Below are 15,824 nucleotides of genomic sequence, written 5' to 3' on the forward strand. Positions count from 1 at the left end.
CTAGGGCTTCCACTTAACACTGGCGTGTGTAAACTAGTGGTGCATACTCAATGAAGCATGAAGTCAATTCCTGCTCTTCTGGACATTCTGCTCAGCCCATGCTTACATCTTTATCATCGCTCCCAACGTCAGCTCACTGGCTGAAGCATGAAGTCAATTCCTGCTCTTCTGGACATTCTGCTCAGCCCATGCTTACATCTTTATCATCGCTCCCAACGTCAGCTCACTGGCTGCAAAAGGGTGTGGGGAAGATATGTCACATCCTCACTGGTGATCCTCGGTGGGTGGGTTCTTTTAAACTGGTTCTCTGATGCCCTGATGAAACTTCTTCAGCACTGCACTCAAAAGGACAATGTGGGTATTTCTGAAAACAGGATATTTCTTTAACAAACAACAATCAAAGCCACAAGCATCTGAGCTTTCAGTTTACAGCCTGTCCACCATCTTGACAAATGGCCACTGCTGTCTATCACAAAAGAAAGAACAAAACCCACCTTGATATTAATTACCAAGAGTGATATTTGCACTTGGTTCCATGGAGCTCACCTAATGTGCTTTCCACGCCCTGTGGTTTAGATAAAGCCCAGTGTCTACTGCCAGAGAGAAGAGGAAGTTAGGCCAGCTTCAAGGCACCAGGCCCCCAGAATCTAAGGACCCAAGGCAGCCCAGCGGTGGCAGACACGGGAAAGGGCTGAGGGCATTCACTCTGCTGGGGATGACCTAGGCAGGATTCCAGGGGCTCTCCCCGGTCCAGGAGTCTTTTACTGTTCTGGATAGGAAGCTGGACCATGGCCCAGAGACAAGGGAGATGATGATTTTCTCTTTGGGGGTTGAGAAGTGAGCAATCTGGTACTCTGCCATCCACACCTGTGGGCATCCTTGGGCACAGAACCCAATGAGAACAACTGGCTCCAAATAGAGCCAGGTACAAAGTAGGTGAAATGTGCATAAAGTCTGAAGAAAAGTCAAGTACACAGTGATGTGTTTCTGAAGGCTTCGGAAAAAATTTTAATGTGTTAGAAGGACGAAGTGTACTATTGTACTATTGTTCCAAACAATTCCCTGCCTTCCTTAAAAAGGTTACACGCCCCTGCTACAGCCATGTTACCTGTCGGACCTGCAGAAAGGGGATGCAATTTCTGAACCTACTGATACCAGGTTGGCCACATCACTGGCTTTGGCCACATGCATTTGAGCAAACTACTGACTGCCAGTTGCAAGACTCTGCCATACGTAGTAGGTCCCAAAAAGAAGTAGCTTCCTCAGACTGTAGCCCAGACTAAAGCCACAGGTGACCCGGAGCGACACAAACCTTAGAGAAACAGACCCCTGTTGTCTCAAGGCACTGAGCATTTAATGGTGTCACCGCTGCATCACCTGTATAACTCATGACACCTTCCTTTTCTCCCCCCCACCCCCATCCCCAGCACTGGGGACTGAACCCAAAGACTAGTGCACACTAGGCAGGGGCTTGCCCACTGAGTCACGTTCTCATTGCTTCCTTATCTCTGCCCTATGTACATCATCATTCCTGCCCTGAGATTCTTTCCCTGGTAACTTCACACACGCGTGCAGGCCATCCTGAAGGCCCATGCTCAGCTCTGAGCTTTGCTTCCTGTGGAGTCATGAAGACTGAAGTGGTGACAGATGGTATGAAGTCAAGCCCATCCTCTGTTACTTAAAATATCATGCATGTCTTACCACTCGGGCCATGACGAATTCTAGAGAGCAGAGACCGGTGCTTTGACCACTCTAGGGGCGTCTAGGTAGACAGGGAAGGAAGGTTAGGCTGCTACTGAGCTCACATGGCAACAGGACCCCAAGCCCTAGACACAAGGGCAGAAATTTAACCAGGAATGAAATCAACTCAAGTTAAAACCAGGTGCTTGTGACTGCCATGTCACTACAAAGCCATGCATTTGTTCGGAGTGGAGCAGTCCAACAAGAGGACAATGGGAACCACATACATAATTCCAACTGTTTTCATGACATACTTATAAGCAAAAGGAAGACAATGTTGTTTTAGTAACATATTTTAGCTAACCTAGATATATCCTAAATATTTGTGCTACTTTTTTTTTCTTTCACCCTTGTATTAAACCTTAGAAAACTGCTGTGTGATTTACACTTACTGCACAGCTCAAGCCACAACAGCCACGTAGGGCACACTCAACAGCCTGGCCCAATACTTTGTTCTCAGCAAAACAGAAGAGGCGGCAGGAGATTGTCACAGAACCCAAGGCCAAACCTCAGATGGCAGAGCTGTGCATGGTTCCCATCCTTCCAGAGAAATGTTTATAAAACCAGCTTTGGGTGTTTATCAGCGTACCTTTGTTTTTAGAGACAGGGTCCTACGAGGTATCCCAGGTTAGCCTCAAAATTTAAACACCCTGCTGTGGCCCCCAGTACTGGCATTACACACACCACCAAACCTGGGTCTTCAATGAGCTCCTTAAAACAATATGTGCTTTAATAAGTAACTATCTGGGCAGGGACACAGCTAACTGCTAAGTATTTGCCTACCGTATATAAAGCCCCAAGGTTGAGTCTCTACAGTTTTTTTAAACTGAAAATAAACTATAAGATATTATTTGCTCATAAATTTACAATGAGAAAATTGCCTAAAAAGAGATATGACCTAAACAAGATGATTGACAGATTTTTTTAAGTTCTTCCCAAATGCATTCTTCTTATTAACTTGCCCAATAAAACACAATACATAAAATAACCTTTCTTTTCCATGTGGCCCAACAAAATCCAGTTTACCCAAAGACGGCTCTACCAACAAGCAACTGCAATACTACCTTTGCACTATGACAGACAGACACACCTCTCAGGCCCTGGTGCTCATTCAACAAAGGTTCTTTCTTCTTCTGAATCTACAGACATATAAACCAGTGTCTCCACGTTTGTCTAAAGGGCTGTTGTTCTCGAGGGAAGACAAACCTTGCTCCCCAAAACACTGAGGAGTATTCATCAGGTCAAAACATTAAAAGGCAGGCAGGTGGGCAGTATCTGGGATAAATCCTTCTCCACTCAGAACAGCTTATAAAATCTGACACTTACCAGGCAGAAAAATCCAAAAGATTTGGTATATAGCAATCTATTTGGGGGTGGGTGGGAGTCATTCTCTGTCTGTGGCTCTGTCCATGGGTGAGGGAGGTAGGTAGAACCTACTCTAGCTGCCTTGTCTGCCTTCTCTTGCTTCACTGAGTAGCTTGTCTGAGCTGTGGCCACTGTCCTGAGGAACCACTGTCTTTTGTACTGTCATGTAGTTTCGCCTACTCCAGAACATCATGGATTAATAGTGGAATCTTAGAGCATGGAGCCTTCTCAGGTTGGCTTCTTCTACTTATTAATATGCACTGGAGGTTCTACTGTGCCTTTTGTGAGTGGATAGCTCATTTCTCTTTTATCCTTGAACAGTACTTTATCAAAAGCCTGTAGTAGGATTCATTATCCATTCTCCTTCTGGAGGTCATCATTGCTTTAGGATTTGACAATCATGAATCAAGCAGCCATAAACACTTGTGTGCAGTAGATGCCAACTTTCGGTTGGTTTGGGTAAATACCTGGAAGCCCGATCACTGGGGTCATGTGGTAAGAATATAATTAGGTTTTTCAGAAGCTGTGGGCTGTCTTCCAGAATGCCTGGACCATCTGCCTCATGTTGCCAGTAATAGCAGAGGTACTGCTGCTCCACAGCCTTCATTTTGGTTTTATCGGACTTGGAGATTTTAGGCATCCTATAGGTGGTGTGTCATTGTTTTAATGCTAATTCTCTAATGACATGATGGTGACTTTATTTACTTATTTATTTATTTGACATCTGTGCATCTTCTTTGGGGAAATGTCTACTTAGATATTTTTGTTCATTTTAAATTGCTTCTTTCTTTTTGCTTTCTTTCTTCTTTCTTTCATTTAGTTTTAAGAGATCTTTATATAATTTGGATACAAATCCTTTATTGGGTATAGAGTGTTTCTTTTTACTTAACATTGTCACTGGCAATGCCACTTTTACTTTTAATAAATACCCCATCTTTTTCTCTTATGTCATGCTTTGTCTCTGAAAGGTCGCCACTGAGCACGTCACCTCCTCCCTGTCACCTTTTGAAAGTATTCCAGGTGTGCACCTGACATCGAGGTCTATGACCCATTTTGAACGAATGTTTTTCTGAAGAATGGACGGTCTGAGTTTACTTTTTACAGACCGGTCTTCAGTTGTTTCCACACCCTTTGTCTCGTTAGCATCTCGTTGGACTATTATCTACTGACTTACCTTCCAGTTCCTTGTGCCTCTGTTTTCAGCTTGATTTGCACTGGCATAGAATCCTAACACGAAATCTCCAATTTAGGTTTTGGACTTTTCAAACTGAGAAATTTTAGTGGGTTATTGGTTTCTTGAGTTATACAACATCCATTTCTTGCTAACACATTTTTCAATCTGACTCTTTAAAATCTCCTTAAACATAACAAGTGTGTTAAGTTTGGGTCCGACATTGTCATATTAGAAGCATTTGTAGGTCTATTTTTTTTAACCTTTATTTCTGCTGGCTCTTATTATCTTGTGTATACCTTCTTTATCTCTGATATGTTTAACCTTGAGTTTTGCTTTGTGCTGCTATGGATCAAGCCCGGGACCTCAGCAAGTTAGTGCTCTGCTGCTGAGATACACCAGTGGTGGACATTATGTTCTTAAAGATGTCTGTGGAATCCTTCCAGACAGGGAATTACATCTGTTTCCTCCTGTAGATTCTAGTCACCTGAATTCTGGGGTTGCTTTCATATGATTCCGGTCCTTGAGATTTCTTGAATCATTCAGTGGCCCGGTGTGTGATTTGTTTGTTTTAGTTACGGTTTTTGTTAATTCATTTGTTTCTGAGACAGGGACAGGGTCTCACCATGTATGTAGCTCTGGCTGGTCTTGACTGCCTATGCAGACCAAGGTAGCCCTGAATTGGTAGCGACATTCCTGCCTCTGTCTCCTGAGTGCTGGCATTACGGGCCTTCCCCTTGACATGCTAACTCATTGTCTCACTGTGTTGCCCAGGTTGGCTTGCCTCAGCGTCCTGAGTGTTGGGATTACAGAGAAGTGCTACCACATTGTAACACGGTGACTTAGACATGACAGTATCCACCTGAGAGCTGATTCCTCTGTTTTCCTTTCACATGCCCCCAAGGCCTGCTCTCAGCCCACTGTGTTGACTCCACTGTGGGGAGTCTAATAAGGACTTGAGCTCTGGCAGGGTGAATGAGCCCCTACACCCTGTTCTGCCCCATAAAGCTGCCAGCAACCTTGCTCTCCTTAGAAGCTGTTTCTACTTGAGTGCCACACATGAAACACTAGATTTGCCTCTCTAAATTTCCAGGACCTTTGTCTTGCAATCCCGCACTAACCCTGATATATCTCTAGCTTCTTTAAGTATGGGCCTGAAGAACTGTAATCACATTTATGTGTCTGTGTATGCATGCGTGAATGCCATGCATATGGAGGTTGGAAGACAATGTTTGGGAGTCCAGTTTCTCCTTCCACCACCTGGGTGGGTCTGGGGCTTGAACTCAGTATCCTAAGCATAGGCTTGAAGTGTTTTCAGTTGAACTTGATGGAGGAAGTGGTACAGAATCCCTGGTATGTATGCCATTTCTAACTAGAAAGTCAGAATGGGAACTTGTATCCTATGAACTTCGAACACTTGGCTCCTGGGGCCCCAGCATAACTGATTTTATATTTCACACATACTCAGCCCACCACCATCAAAATGCCAAGACTAAGGTTGCTTCATATGCCAGTTGTTCCTACTTGAAATATTAGCTAAGGTGAATCACCCCATCTGTCCTGAGGTCTCTGATCACCGAGACCCAAATCTTATCATTTTATAAAAATTAAAAGCATCTTTGCTTTTCCCGCTTGCTTTCAATACACACATGCCCTAAATATACTTCTGTGTCTTTAATATATTTACTCTACATTTATTTGGTATATATATATATTAAAATATATTACACACACACATCAAGACAGGGTTTCTCTGTGTAGCTCTTGCTGTCCTAGAACTCACTCTGTAGACCAGGCTGGCCTTGAACTCACAGAGATCCACCTGTCTTTGCCTCCCAAGTGCTGGGATTAAAGGTGTGTACCACTACTGCCTGGTAAAAATATATTCTTTAACATGATGATTTACTATTAATTTTCGTTTTCAGAATTTCATGCCTAGTCTTGGGAATGATCCTTAGCACCCCACTACGTACACAGGCTAGAACACAACCAGCATGTTCTATGTGCAAAGTAGTAGTGATTGTTAAAAGTGTTTCTGTGCCTTGTCAACTTCATGCTTTTCCTTCAGGAATTGGTTCCAGTAACATGCTGGCTTTTTTTTTTTTTTTTGAGACAGGGTTTCTCTGTGTAGCACTGGCTGTCCTGGAACTCACTCTGTAGACCAGGCTGTCCTGGAACGCACAGAGATCCGCCTGCCTCTGCCTTCCGACTGCTGGGACAAAAGGTGTGTGCCACCACTGCCTGACTCACATTGGCTTCTTTTTGTGGGAAACAAAGTTCATTTATTACCAGGATGACTGTGCTTTGAGACCTCTGGGAACAAAGACAAGATAAAGGAATATATGTCCTCCAGGAGCAGAAAACCTTGAAGGTTGTGAATCTTAGTGATTATAATCACCCCAGCGATTCCTCAGGGAGAACTGTCACAGTCCTCCAGATCTGACCATCATGACTGGCCCAGCTCATTTCAGGAACATCATCCACTTCCCTTTCTTAAGACATGTCCTATTATTTATTCAGTGCATGCCTTCCTTGCTGGAGTTCAAAATCTTAGTGCCAAAGACAATATAAATGACACCTTCAATAAATATAAAGCACGGAATAACATTTTATTGGTTTTCCATAATCCAAGAGCTATGTCAAGTGTTTTCTTCATAGCCCTAGGGCTATGAAATAAGCCTTCCTTTCTCTTCTCTCTTCCATACTCACATGTCCTAGATTCTAACCATGTGGAGAAAGAGTTTGTCCTAATCCCATCCTAGGTAGCATGGCTGTGACATTAGACAGGGCTGGCCAACTTTCTGGTGACTTGTGGAAGTAAATGCTTTTCTAACACTCAGCAACATGTTCCCTGGTAATGACACCAGCCTTCACGTATTCAGGGCTGTCACTCAAACACCTTCTTATGCCCATTCCATTTACTCTTGAACTTTTGGGGATTCCACCAGGAAAAATGCCATCAAAAGTTGGCCAGGGCAGCATGACAGCTCTAATTAATAGTCACTGTGATCAGCTAAAAACTCTGACAGAACAAGAGAAGAGCATCATTCCGGGGATAGAGCATGACTATCTGAATGTGAGGCAAAGCTTTCCATTCTTCTCAGCAAGACAGAAGAGAGTCTGTCTGTCTGTCTGAGCAAGTTATACTGGAGGGGCCCGTTTTTATCTTTCTGGTTTCTCGAAGGGCCATTGTCTTAGTCGTTGCTGTGGTAAAACACTATGACCAAAAGCAATGTGGGGAGGAAAGGCTTGATTTCAGCTCACACTTTGAAGTCTATCAACGTCAGGGCATGAGAACCTGGATGCAGGAGCTGATGCAGAGGCCACGGAGGGATGCCATTTACTCGCTTGCTCCTCATGGCTTGCTCAGCCTGATTTCTTATAGAACCCAGGACTACCCACCCAGGGATGCTCCACCTGAAATAGGATAGGCCCTTCCACATCAACCACTAATTAAGACAATGTCCTACAGACTTGCCTATAGGCTAGTCTTACTGGGGGAAGGGGGCATTTTCTCAATTGAGAGTCCTTCTTCCCAAATGACCCAGCTGGTATTGTCGATATAAAATTAGCCAGCACATTCATGCCAACAACCTTAGGTCCTCCCTCCCCTCTCAGCCTATAAACTAGCACCTGCTTCTACTTCTTGTTAAGCTCCCTTCCAATGCCAACAGGACAGAACCAATCCCTGGCAGGCAGGCCTATGGAGTCAAGCATCTTCTAAGAATGCAACAATGGGCGAGAACAGTCTGTAAACAACATGTTGATTTTACATCAGCACCAACATGAACTGTTGACTCAGGCTTAAATTTCAAATTAGAATGTTAGTCTGAAATCCTAGGTGGCCAGGGATTATCCACGGGCTCCTGTGATGATGTAAATGCACACTAAGTCAGTACTGATGCCCACTTCCATGCCAGTACTTACCTTGGGAGGTTTTCTTCGTGATGAAAAGAAAAAAATTCAATAGCCGAGATACAGAAGGTTGTCAACACAATGGCCACATCAGAGGGAAACAATGAAAGAGAAAAAGAAAAGAAAAAAACAAAAACAAATTCAGCAACTTCGTAATGGGATCTGAAAAATCACACGTAACTAACTGTCCGCAGCAATAACCTCTGGCTGTCGCTCTGAATCTGGGCACATAAAATACACCTCTACTCTGCCCCAATAGAATGGACCTAGTCATTCATTGAAAGATGTTTTTAATGATTCTAAGAAGGGGTAGGGAAAGAATTCGGAGATATAGAAACACTATAACCATTACTGCACATAGCTAGATTCTATTAAATCAGTTTTGCATGTAAATTTTCTTCCTGGCTCCCTTATTTATTTGAGATGGGGTTTCATGTAAGCCAGGCTGGCCTTAAACTAGGAATGAGAAGGGATGACCTTGAACTTCTGATCCTCTTGTCTCTACCACCTGAATGTAAGAAGTACAGGCAGGCAGCATTGCACCAACAATTCCCCTGGAACTCTGATTTCTGTGTTGCTGGGATCAAACTTGGGGCTTCATTCATGGCAGGCAGGCACTCTACTACCTGAGCTGTCTGGTGCCAAAAAACTCTGAGCACACCCAGTCTCATCCAACTAAGCTAGATCCCCAACCTTGTATCTAAATTTTTGTAGCTTAGTGTTGAAATACATATTTTCCATTATTAGGCACCTATATATGAAGATTCAGATTTAAAAAATGTGACTTTAGCTGACAAGTTTTACCCATTTCAACACTGAAGAGAATTTTTAAAACAAGTTCTGGCCTTTCTCCAACATCAACCTCACAGGACTTTGCATAATGTTAATTTTTTTCAGTGTTGAAAAATCAAACCCAGGGGATGGCCTATACTAGGAAAATTCTCTACTCCTGAACTACATTACCAGCTCTGAAATGTTCACTTTTGCATGTCAACAACTCAGAAATGACTGAAATTATACTCAAAGAAAATACTGAAAATCGAAGGCTTCAAAGTAAGAAAATACAAGGGTGATGTGCTTTGTAAATACTTTCCTTATGTGTGATTTCAGGATCTGAATTTTGATTTCTAGGGTGTGTGCGATCCTACCATAGATAGTTAGTTCTTAGCTTTCCTGATGCTGTTATTCTTGATCAAACTCATAATATCAATTCATAAATAACTCTCAGGAAATGGGGAGCTTTTCCTATGCTGTCACGGCAATCAGAATCTTGGGGATCAGAAGACTAAGCTGAGGTGTGGTGGCACACACCTCATACCTGTACCCAAGCATTTGAAAGGCACAGAGGCAGGAGGATTGCCACAAGTCTGAAACCAGCCTGGTCTACACAAATTTACGGGTGGCCAGGACTACAAAGCAAGATTGTGTCTCAAAATGGGGTGGGTTAATTAATTTACTCTACATTCAAGGCTGGAGACACGAGAATCAAAAGGCACAGGCAAAAATGACCTTGCGTTTTCTCCAGCACTCGGTTCAACAATCCCCCTGGAACTCTGAGGGCCCCTTGAAAAGGCCAGAGCTCAGAAGCAGACAAAAAGGGCCTTGGAGTCACAGACAGGTGGGAAGTTCTACACTTGTGAATGCAAGCAAAGAAAACGGTGACGTTCCACTAGGGTTGAAGTTGAAGCGTCTTTCTCTTGGAATTTCATGAACTAACCAGGAGGAAATGGCCTGTATGCCTATGCCATTACCACAGGTAACAAGGCACGGTGGGAATTCGTTTTTTTGTGTGTGTTCTGGTTTCTTGTCTGGTCTAGCGGGTAGCTCCAGCTGTTATCAGGCCAGTCCCACGTACGAGTAAGACCACCCACCCAAACAAGACAGGTTGTGTGGATGTCACCACAAGAAAAAAAGCCAGGAGTTTCATTCTGTATGCAAAGCTTGAGTGTTCTTCCTTACGCGGAGACTGTCTGGATTCATATTCTGTTCGGGAGAACAAGAATGAGGGCTGCTGTCCCACACAGATGATGACGCATCTTGTTTTACAGCTTTATTTTTTAAAAGTTCTTTAAAACACCCCTTTATTTGGCATAGGATAGTCACCTGGGCTATGTTAGGTATTCACATGAAACAGCATACGCCAAGGTAATAAAATACAGTTGTCCCCGAGTAGCCAAGGGGATAGATCCCCAAATCCACTGATTACTCAATTACTTTACAGTGCTTGCATATAACCTATATACATCTTCCTGTCCACTTAAGCCATCTCTAGACTACCTAATATAATTGCATGCTAGGCAAATAGGTATTGCACTGGATTGTTAAGGGAATTATCTGTCTACACAGTCGGTACAGGCACAGTTTTTCCTGGATTTTTATGATCTGTAGTCGATTGAATCTGACTGAAGATATAGGATCTATTGGGGACCAACCACACAATTTCTCGTTTTAGCTATGGTGAACCAATTAACCTGATGAGGTGAGACAGGCTAAAGGGAACTTCACGGAGTCCTCCAGAGTCGTCACAGCATGGCTCCCACTACAGCCCCACAATGCTCATGGCTAGTACAAGGACCACTGTGTTCGTTTGTAGCCAGTGGTACTGAGCTGGCCAAAAATACTCCTCTCCTGTCTTCACTGACATTCCAACAGGATTTTTCTTTTTTGCTTCTTAGAAAAACCAATCTCATATCAGTATTTTATGAAAAGTACATTCCTGTCACTTGGGAAAACAGGAACCTATCATGGAAAGACAACATAACTCGGCCACTTTCTGGGCTGTGATAAAGAACACCTTAAGAGCAAATGCATACTGGGTCACAGGGAAAGGGGGGGCACAAACTCATGTGGGGCTACCCACACTGACTCACGATTTGGTCTAGAAAACAGAACCTCATTAGAGAAGAAAGCAATCGTCCAGGGCACAGTATACTGCCCATTACTAACTGACAAGAAAGTGTGAATCAGGCAACGGGTGGCCAACGTGCCCAAACCCCAGAGGCTGTGAGACAAACTGGAAGAGCCAAGCACCTGCCAGCACACTGTCAGGTCCCCTCAGATCACTCGCTGTTAACCGGCCATTTTGTTTAGGTCATACAACATCCCCCATTGTCTTTTAAAAATAACCAGTTTCTGCTTTTATGCTTCATTTTTTATATTATCTCATGTGCCTGTGTATAGATCTGAGTGTATATGGATGAGTGCAGTGCCAACAGAGGGCAGAGAGGGAGCCCAGAGCCCTGGGGCCAGAGTTTCTGGGGGTGCGGGGGGGGGGAATGAGCATCTATGTGGGTGCTGAGAACTGAACCCGTTCCGTGTAAGGGCAGCAAATATTCCAGCTGCTGAGCCAGCAGTCCAGGCCCTGCGGGCTCTCTGTTTTTTTGTGACCCTATCTTGCTATGTACTACAGGCTGGTCTTGAACTTGCAATTCTCCCACCTCTGCCTTTCTAGTTCTGGGATTATAGGCATGCACCACCATACTTGGCTTCAAAAATGTCCCTTTTATTGTTTGTTTTTCCTGTAAATATGCTAAGACGTTGGACTCCTTTAAGGCTTACCTCCTTGACTGATATTTGTCAGATCTTTCTCTAGTGCTGAGGCTACACACTGACTTCCTGCCGAGGCGACATCCCTGGTGCCAACCTGGCTGCTCTGAACACTCCATTCACAGCTGGAGGAAGCTACACTGTAGTCACAGCTGTCTCAAAATATTCACAAAGCCTTTTCTTCTCTTTTCCGTTCTCGATCACAAGCCTAGGTATCCAGCCCTTGGCTTCTCTGGGTTGTATCAACATATCTATAATATTCACGCTGGTGAACCATGAAATGCAGTACAAGACATCTTATAATGTTTTGAGTAAGTTTACAACGTGTGTAGGGCTGCTTTTGTAGCTATCCCGGGCCTCATCCAGCCTCTGCGCAGAGGGTTGGACATCCTTGACTAGTAGGTCCAGCAGCTATTTTCACCCCAGCCAAATGGGAGGCCCTTTCCCTGGTGCCCATAATAAGGCCTAAGACGGAACAAATGTGACTCTTTATTTGCATGTGAGATTCTGCTTGTGATTGGTGCAAACAAACTTCATTTGCATGGAGGAGCGTCTAGATTTCTGCAAAGATGATTGACACCCCCTTTCTGGCTATATAAGCAAACTGACTCACTTTCCCAGTCAGTCAGGAGATAGCCTCCTATGAAGACTCCCTGAACTGAAGAGCTCAGAGAGTGACCTGGTAAAACTGGGGGTGGGGGCACAGCACAGTGGAGACAATGAAGGAAGTCAGGGTACAGGGGATGAAAAGGGTGAATGAACTCCAGGTTCCAGTTCCAAGGAGATGCACCTTGAACACCAAGGGTCCCAGGCACTATAACACTATAGCCTCTGCCAACGACTGATGATACCACATTGTAGAAGTGAGCAGAGTTAACACTAGTTACCTAGAGTGCTAACACTTATCACAGTAACACTGAGGATCTCAGAACCTGAGGCCCATTCAAGAGTTTTTACACTAGACGGTACCACCCAGTGCTACTGGTTGCCACTGCCAACCACTGCTGTGGGAAGCCAAGGATTGCAACTAGCTGTCAAGTGCTGAGGCCAGTAGTGACTAGAACCCAGAGGAATAAGCCTCCAACCTAAACATTTAAACCTGAAAGAATTCTTTGCTTGAAGGTTATAAGCTTCTGGGCCTGTCAGTCCAGACTCTAGGCCTTGGCCACTCAAGTCTGGGACTGCCAAGGTGGAAGGGCTTTGCCTCATCTACCATGATTCCTTTCCAGGTAGATACATCTTAAAGACTCAACCAGTTGACTAGTAACAGCTGTATGCCATTCATCTGTGGTTATGAAAAAACATTTTTTCCTTCTTTTGTCTTCTTTGAATCCTTAGACAAGATCTTACTATGTAGACCTTGTTGGCCTTCAACTCTTGAGTTCAGCCTGCCTCTGCCTCCCAAGTGCTGGGAATAAAAGCATGTGTCACCACACTGGCTTATTTTATTTTTTAATTATGGTATACGTGTGTGGGGTGCCTGTGATTGCATAACCCAGGAGAGAGTATCAGATCATCTGGGGTTGCATTTACAGGCAGTTGTGAGCTGTCCATTGTGGGTTCTAGGAACCACACTTGGGTCTCCTGCAGGGGCAGTATGCTGATACCATAATAAAATACAGTAGACATGCCATCCCTGGAGGCTGGACATTTTGTGATATAACAACCTGGAGATTAGAAACTGTAACTATACAAATGGTTTCAAAAGAGGCTTTGAGGCTGAGATGGGGCCAATGCTCCAAGTTTCTATGTAAGAAAAACAAAGCAAGCTGAGTCCACTCCACAAGGGAGACTGGGTGTCTTCTCAGAGACTTCCTGTCAGGACAGATGACAGGCGACTGCAGACTTTGCTTCTTTGCTCTGCTTACATGTTCATGCTGAACGTTTCCCTTCACGTTGCTTTGATGGAGGGTCCCAGCCACTTTCCACTGGGGACAGCTCAACTGATACACCCCTGTGCGCACTGACAATGCTTTAACTGGTTAATGGATCCGATTTTCCCTTTCACCAACATGGAAAAGGAGATGTGGGCAAAAAAGACAAACATCCAGTATCTTTGATTCTAAGTACAGTCATGGACCACATACTCACACTTAGGTCCATGACAAACCAACAGAGGATGCTGGTCCCAGAAGGCCGTATCACCAGGGACACTGCATTATCTTAAGTTTGTGTGTGTATACACTGTGGTGTTCAAACATGGGACCATTCTCACAGAATCCACTCACGATGATAAGTGATGAACACCCATCCTCAGACTTAACGTTATGAGCCCAAGACACAGGCTAGCTAGATGGTACATTCGATGAATACTGGGTTAAAGGTATGTTTATTACTGGCCACTCTACAGTGCCTGATTCATCATTACAAAACAAGCCTCACCAACCAAGAGCGGAAAGCAGATTTGATTAGCAAGGATAGCCAGACAACCCTACTTTACATCTCCTTCTCTGGGAATATTCCTTCATCCCTCACTGTGGTCCTCAGTCCGAGAGCACTTACACCCTGCAGGCCTTGGGTGAATTCTTGTGTGTGTGTGTGTGTGTGTGTGTGTGTGTGTGTGTGTGTGTGTGTGATTTATTTATTTGGGGGTGGAGCAGGAGGTCAGAATGTGGGAGCTGGTTCTGCTTCCGGCATGTGGGTCCCAGGGATTGAACTCAGGTCACCGGGCTTGGCAGCTAGCTCCTTTACCTGTTGGAGCCATCTCGACGACCAGATGCTACCTTTCTGAGTTTTATCTCTTGTGTTTGAGTGTTCCTTTTCCTTCTCTTCATCTCTGTGTTAAAGTATCTTATAGCTACAGACAGCTGGGATAAAAGATCATAGGGAAACAGTGTGATTTAGAATTACCCAGAGACATGTCCTTATTTCCCAGACCGACCTGTCCACCTAGTATGAAAACATACTGACGGTTAAGGTGACACAAAGGAAAATTCCTGAGTCCTCCATTTGAAAACTACTACACAACTTCAGACCTCCTGACATTTCTTTTTCCTCCTTGAGCCTTCAGAGGAAACTGAGGCTGGAACTCTGACCTCAGAATAGCAAGGGCAGGTAGGCGCAGGGAGCTAGAGGAAGCTGATGCCTGGACAGATTTCTGGAAAATTCCATACACATCCCAAACCATAAAAATAGCGTTATAGTACACTAAACCTTTATGCACAGTGGGCTCTTTGTACCTTTCCAGTGGATAGGCTTTCATATTTTTAATACAATCCAGCAGCAATGGACACTTTACACAGCCCTTGCTCTTAGAGCAGTGAGCAACACCTAGCTGGAGCCTGTTGTGGGACCTGCACAGCAGGAAGACAGCACTCACTCTCCCGGAAGTTCCATTCGGTAGAGGGGACAGACGTAGGGACAGGGTGACTGTTCTGAGGCAGTCGAGAACAAACAGCTGCCTGTGTCTCCACAATCATGTTCCATCTCAAAGAACCAGAGGGAGGCTTCTGCTTAGCCTGAGAAGGCGAAGAGTATGGAAGGGTGTGTCGAGTCTGGATGGGAGCAGTGATGTGCTGGAGAAAGAAAGGGCTTAGCCCCTCTCCTAGACTGACTGAGCCAGCTGTTAGCAATCTGCGGGAGCTGAAGGAAGAGCCGCAGGAGCTGAGGTTGATACAAACAAAGCTAGACAGGAAGGAGCGCTGGGGAGACCAACCTAGGTGAAATCTTGAAGCCCCACGTAGAGCAGTGTGAGTAACACTTCTAGAGAAGGGCTGAACCTCTTCCTGTGTATTAGCCTCTCTGCTTTCTGTCCCGGGTGACTTGCCACAGGGACCCCCTCCTCTCAAACCTTCCAAATGATCAGGTCGTGCTGACTGGGATGAAGAGGCAGAAAGAAAACAGCCTGTCACAGACTTCTCCTAAGTGGAAGACCATTTCTCAGGTTTGCAAGTTCAAGGCTTAGCTGTGCCATAGAGTGAGTTCAAGACAAGGTGGGCACCTGAAAGTTAAAAGGGGTGGCGAGGGCAGAGGGCAGAGGTCAGTGGTAGAGCGCTTGTCTAGCATGTGTGGAGGTCCTGGGTTCAATCTCCAGCCCCCAAAAAGAAAAGAGAAAAAGAACTGAGCATGTCTCAAACATCTGAGACTG

General features: G+C 44.6%; 1 protein-coding gene across 7 annotated transcripts in view; it reads right to left on the minus strand.

Annotated features, from left to right (window-relative positions):
- Kif13a (kinesin family member 13A) overlaps positions 1-15,824 on the minus strand; it is a 188,371-nt gene that overhangs the window by 110,322 nt on the left and 62,225 nt on the right. For 6 of the 7 annotated variants that reach the window (XM_040755927.1, XM_040755924.1, XM_040755926.1 and 3 more), the window contains exon 3: positions 8,204-8,216. The exons of the other annotated variant lie outside the window; for it this stretch is intronic. In XM_040755927.1, the coding sequence (XP_040611861.1) occupies positions 8,204-8,216 (13 nt within the window). The remainder of the gene's footprint in view (positions 1-8,203; positions 8,217-15,824) is intronic. 7 annotated transcript variants of the gene reach the window in all.

The sequence above is a fragment of the Mesocricetus auratus genome, unplaced genomic scaffold, assembly GCF_017639785.1.
Source record: "Mesocricetus auratus isolate SY011 unplaced genomic scaffold, BCM_Maur_2.0 Super-Scaffold_100013, whole genome shotgun sequence".
Taxonomy (NCBI): domain Eukaryota; kingdom Metazoa; phylum Chordata; class Mammalia; order Rodentia; family Cricetidae; genus Mesocricetus; species Mesocricetus auratus.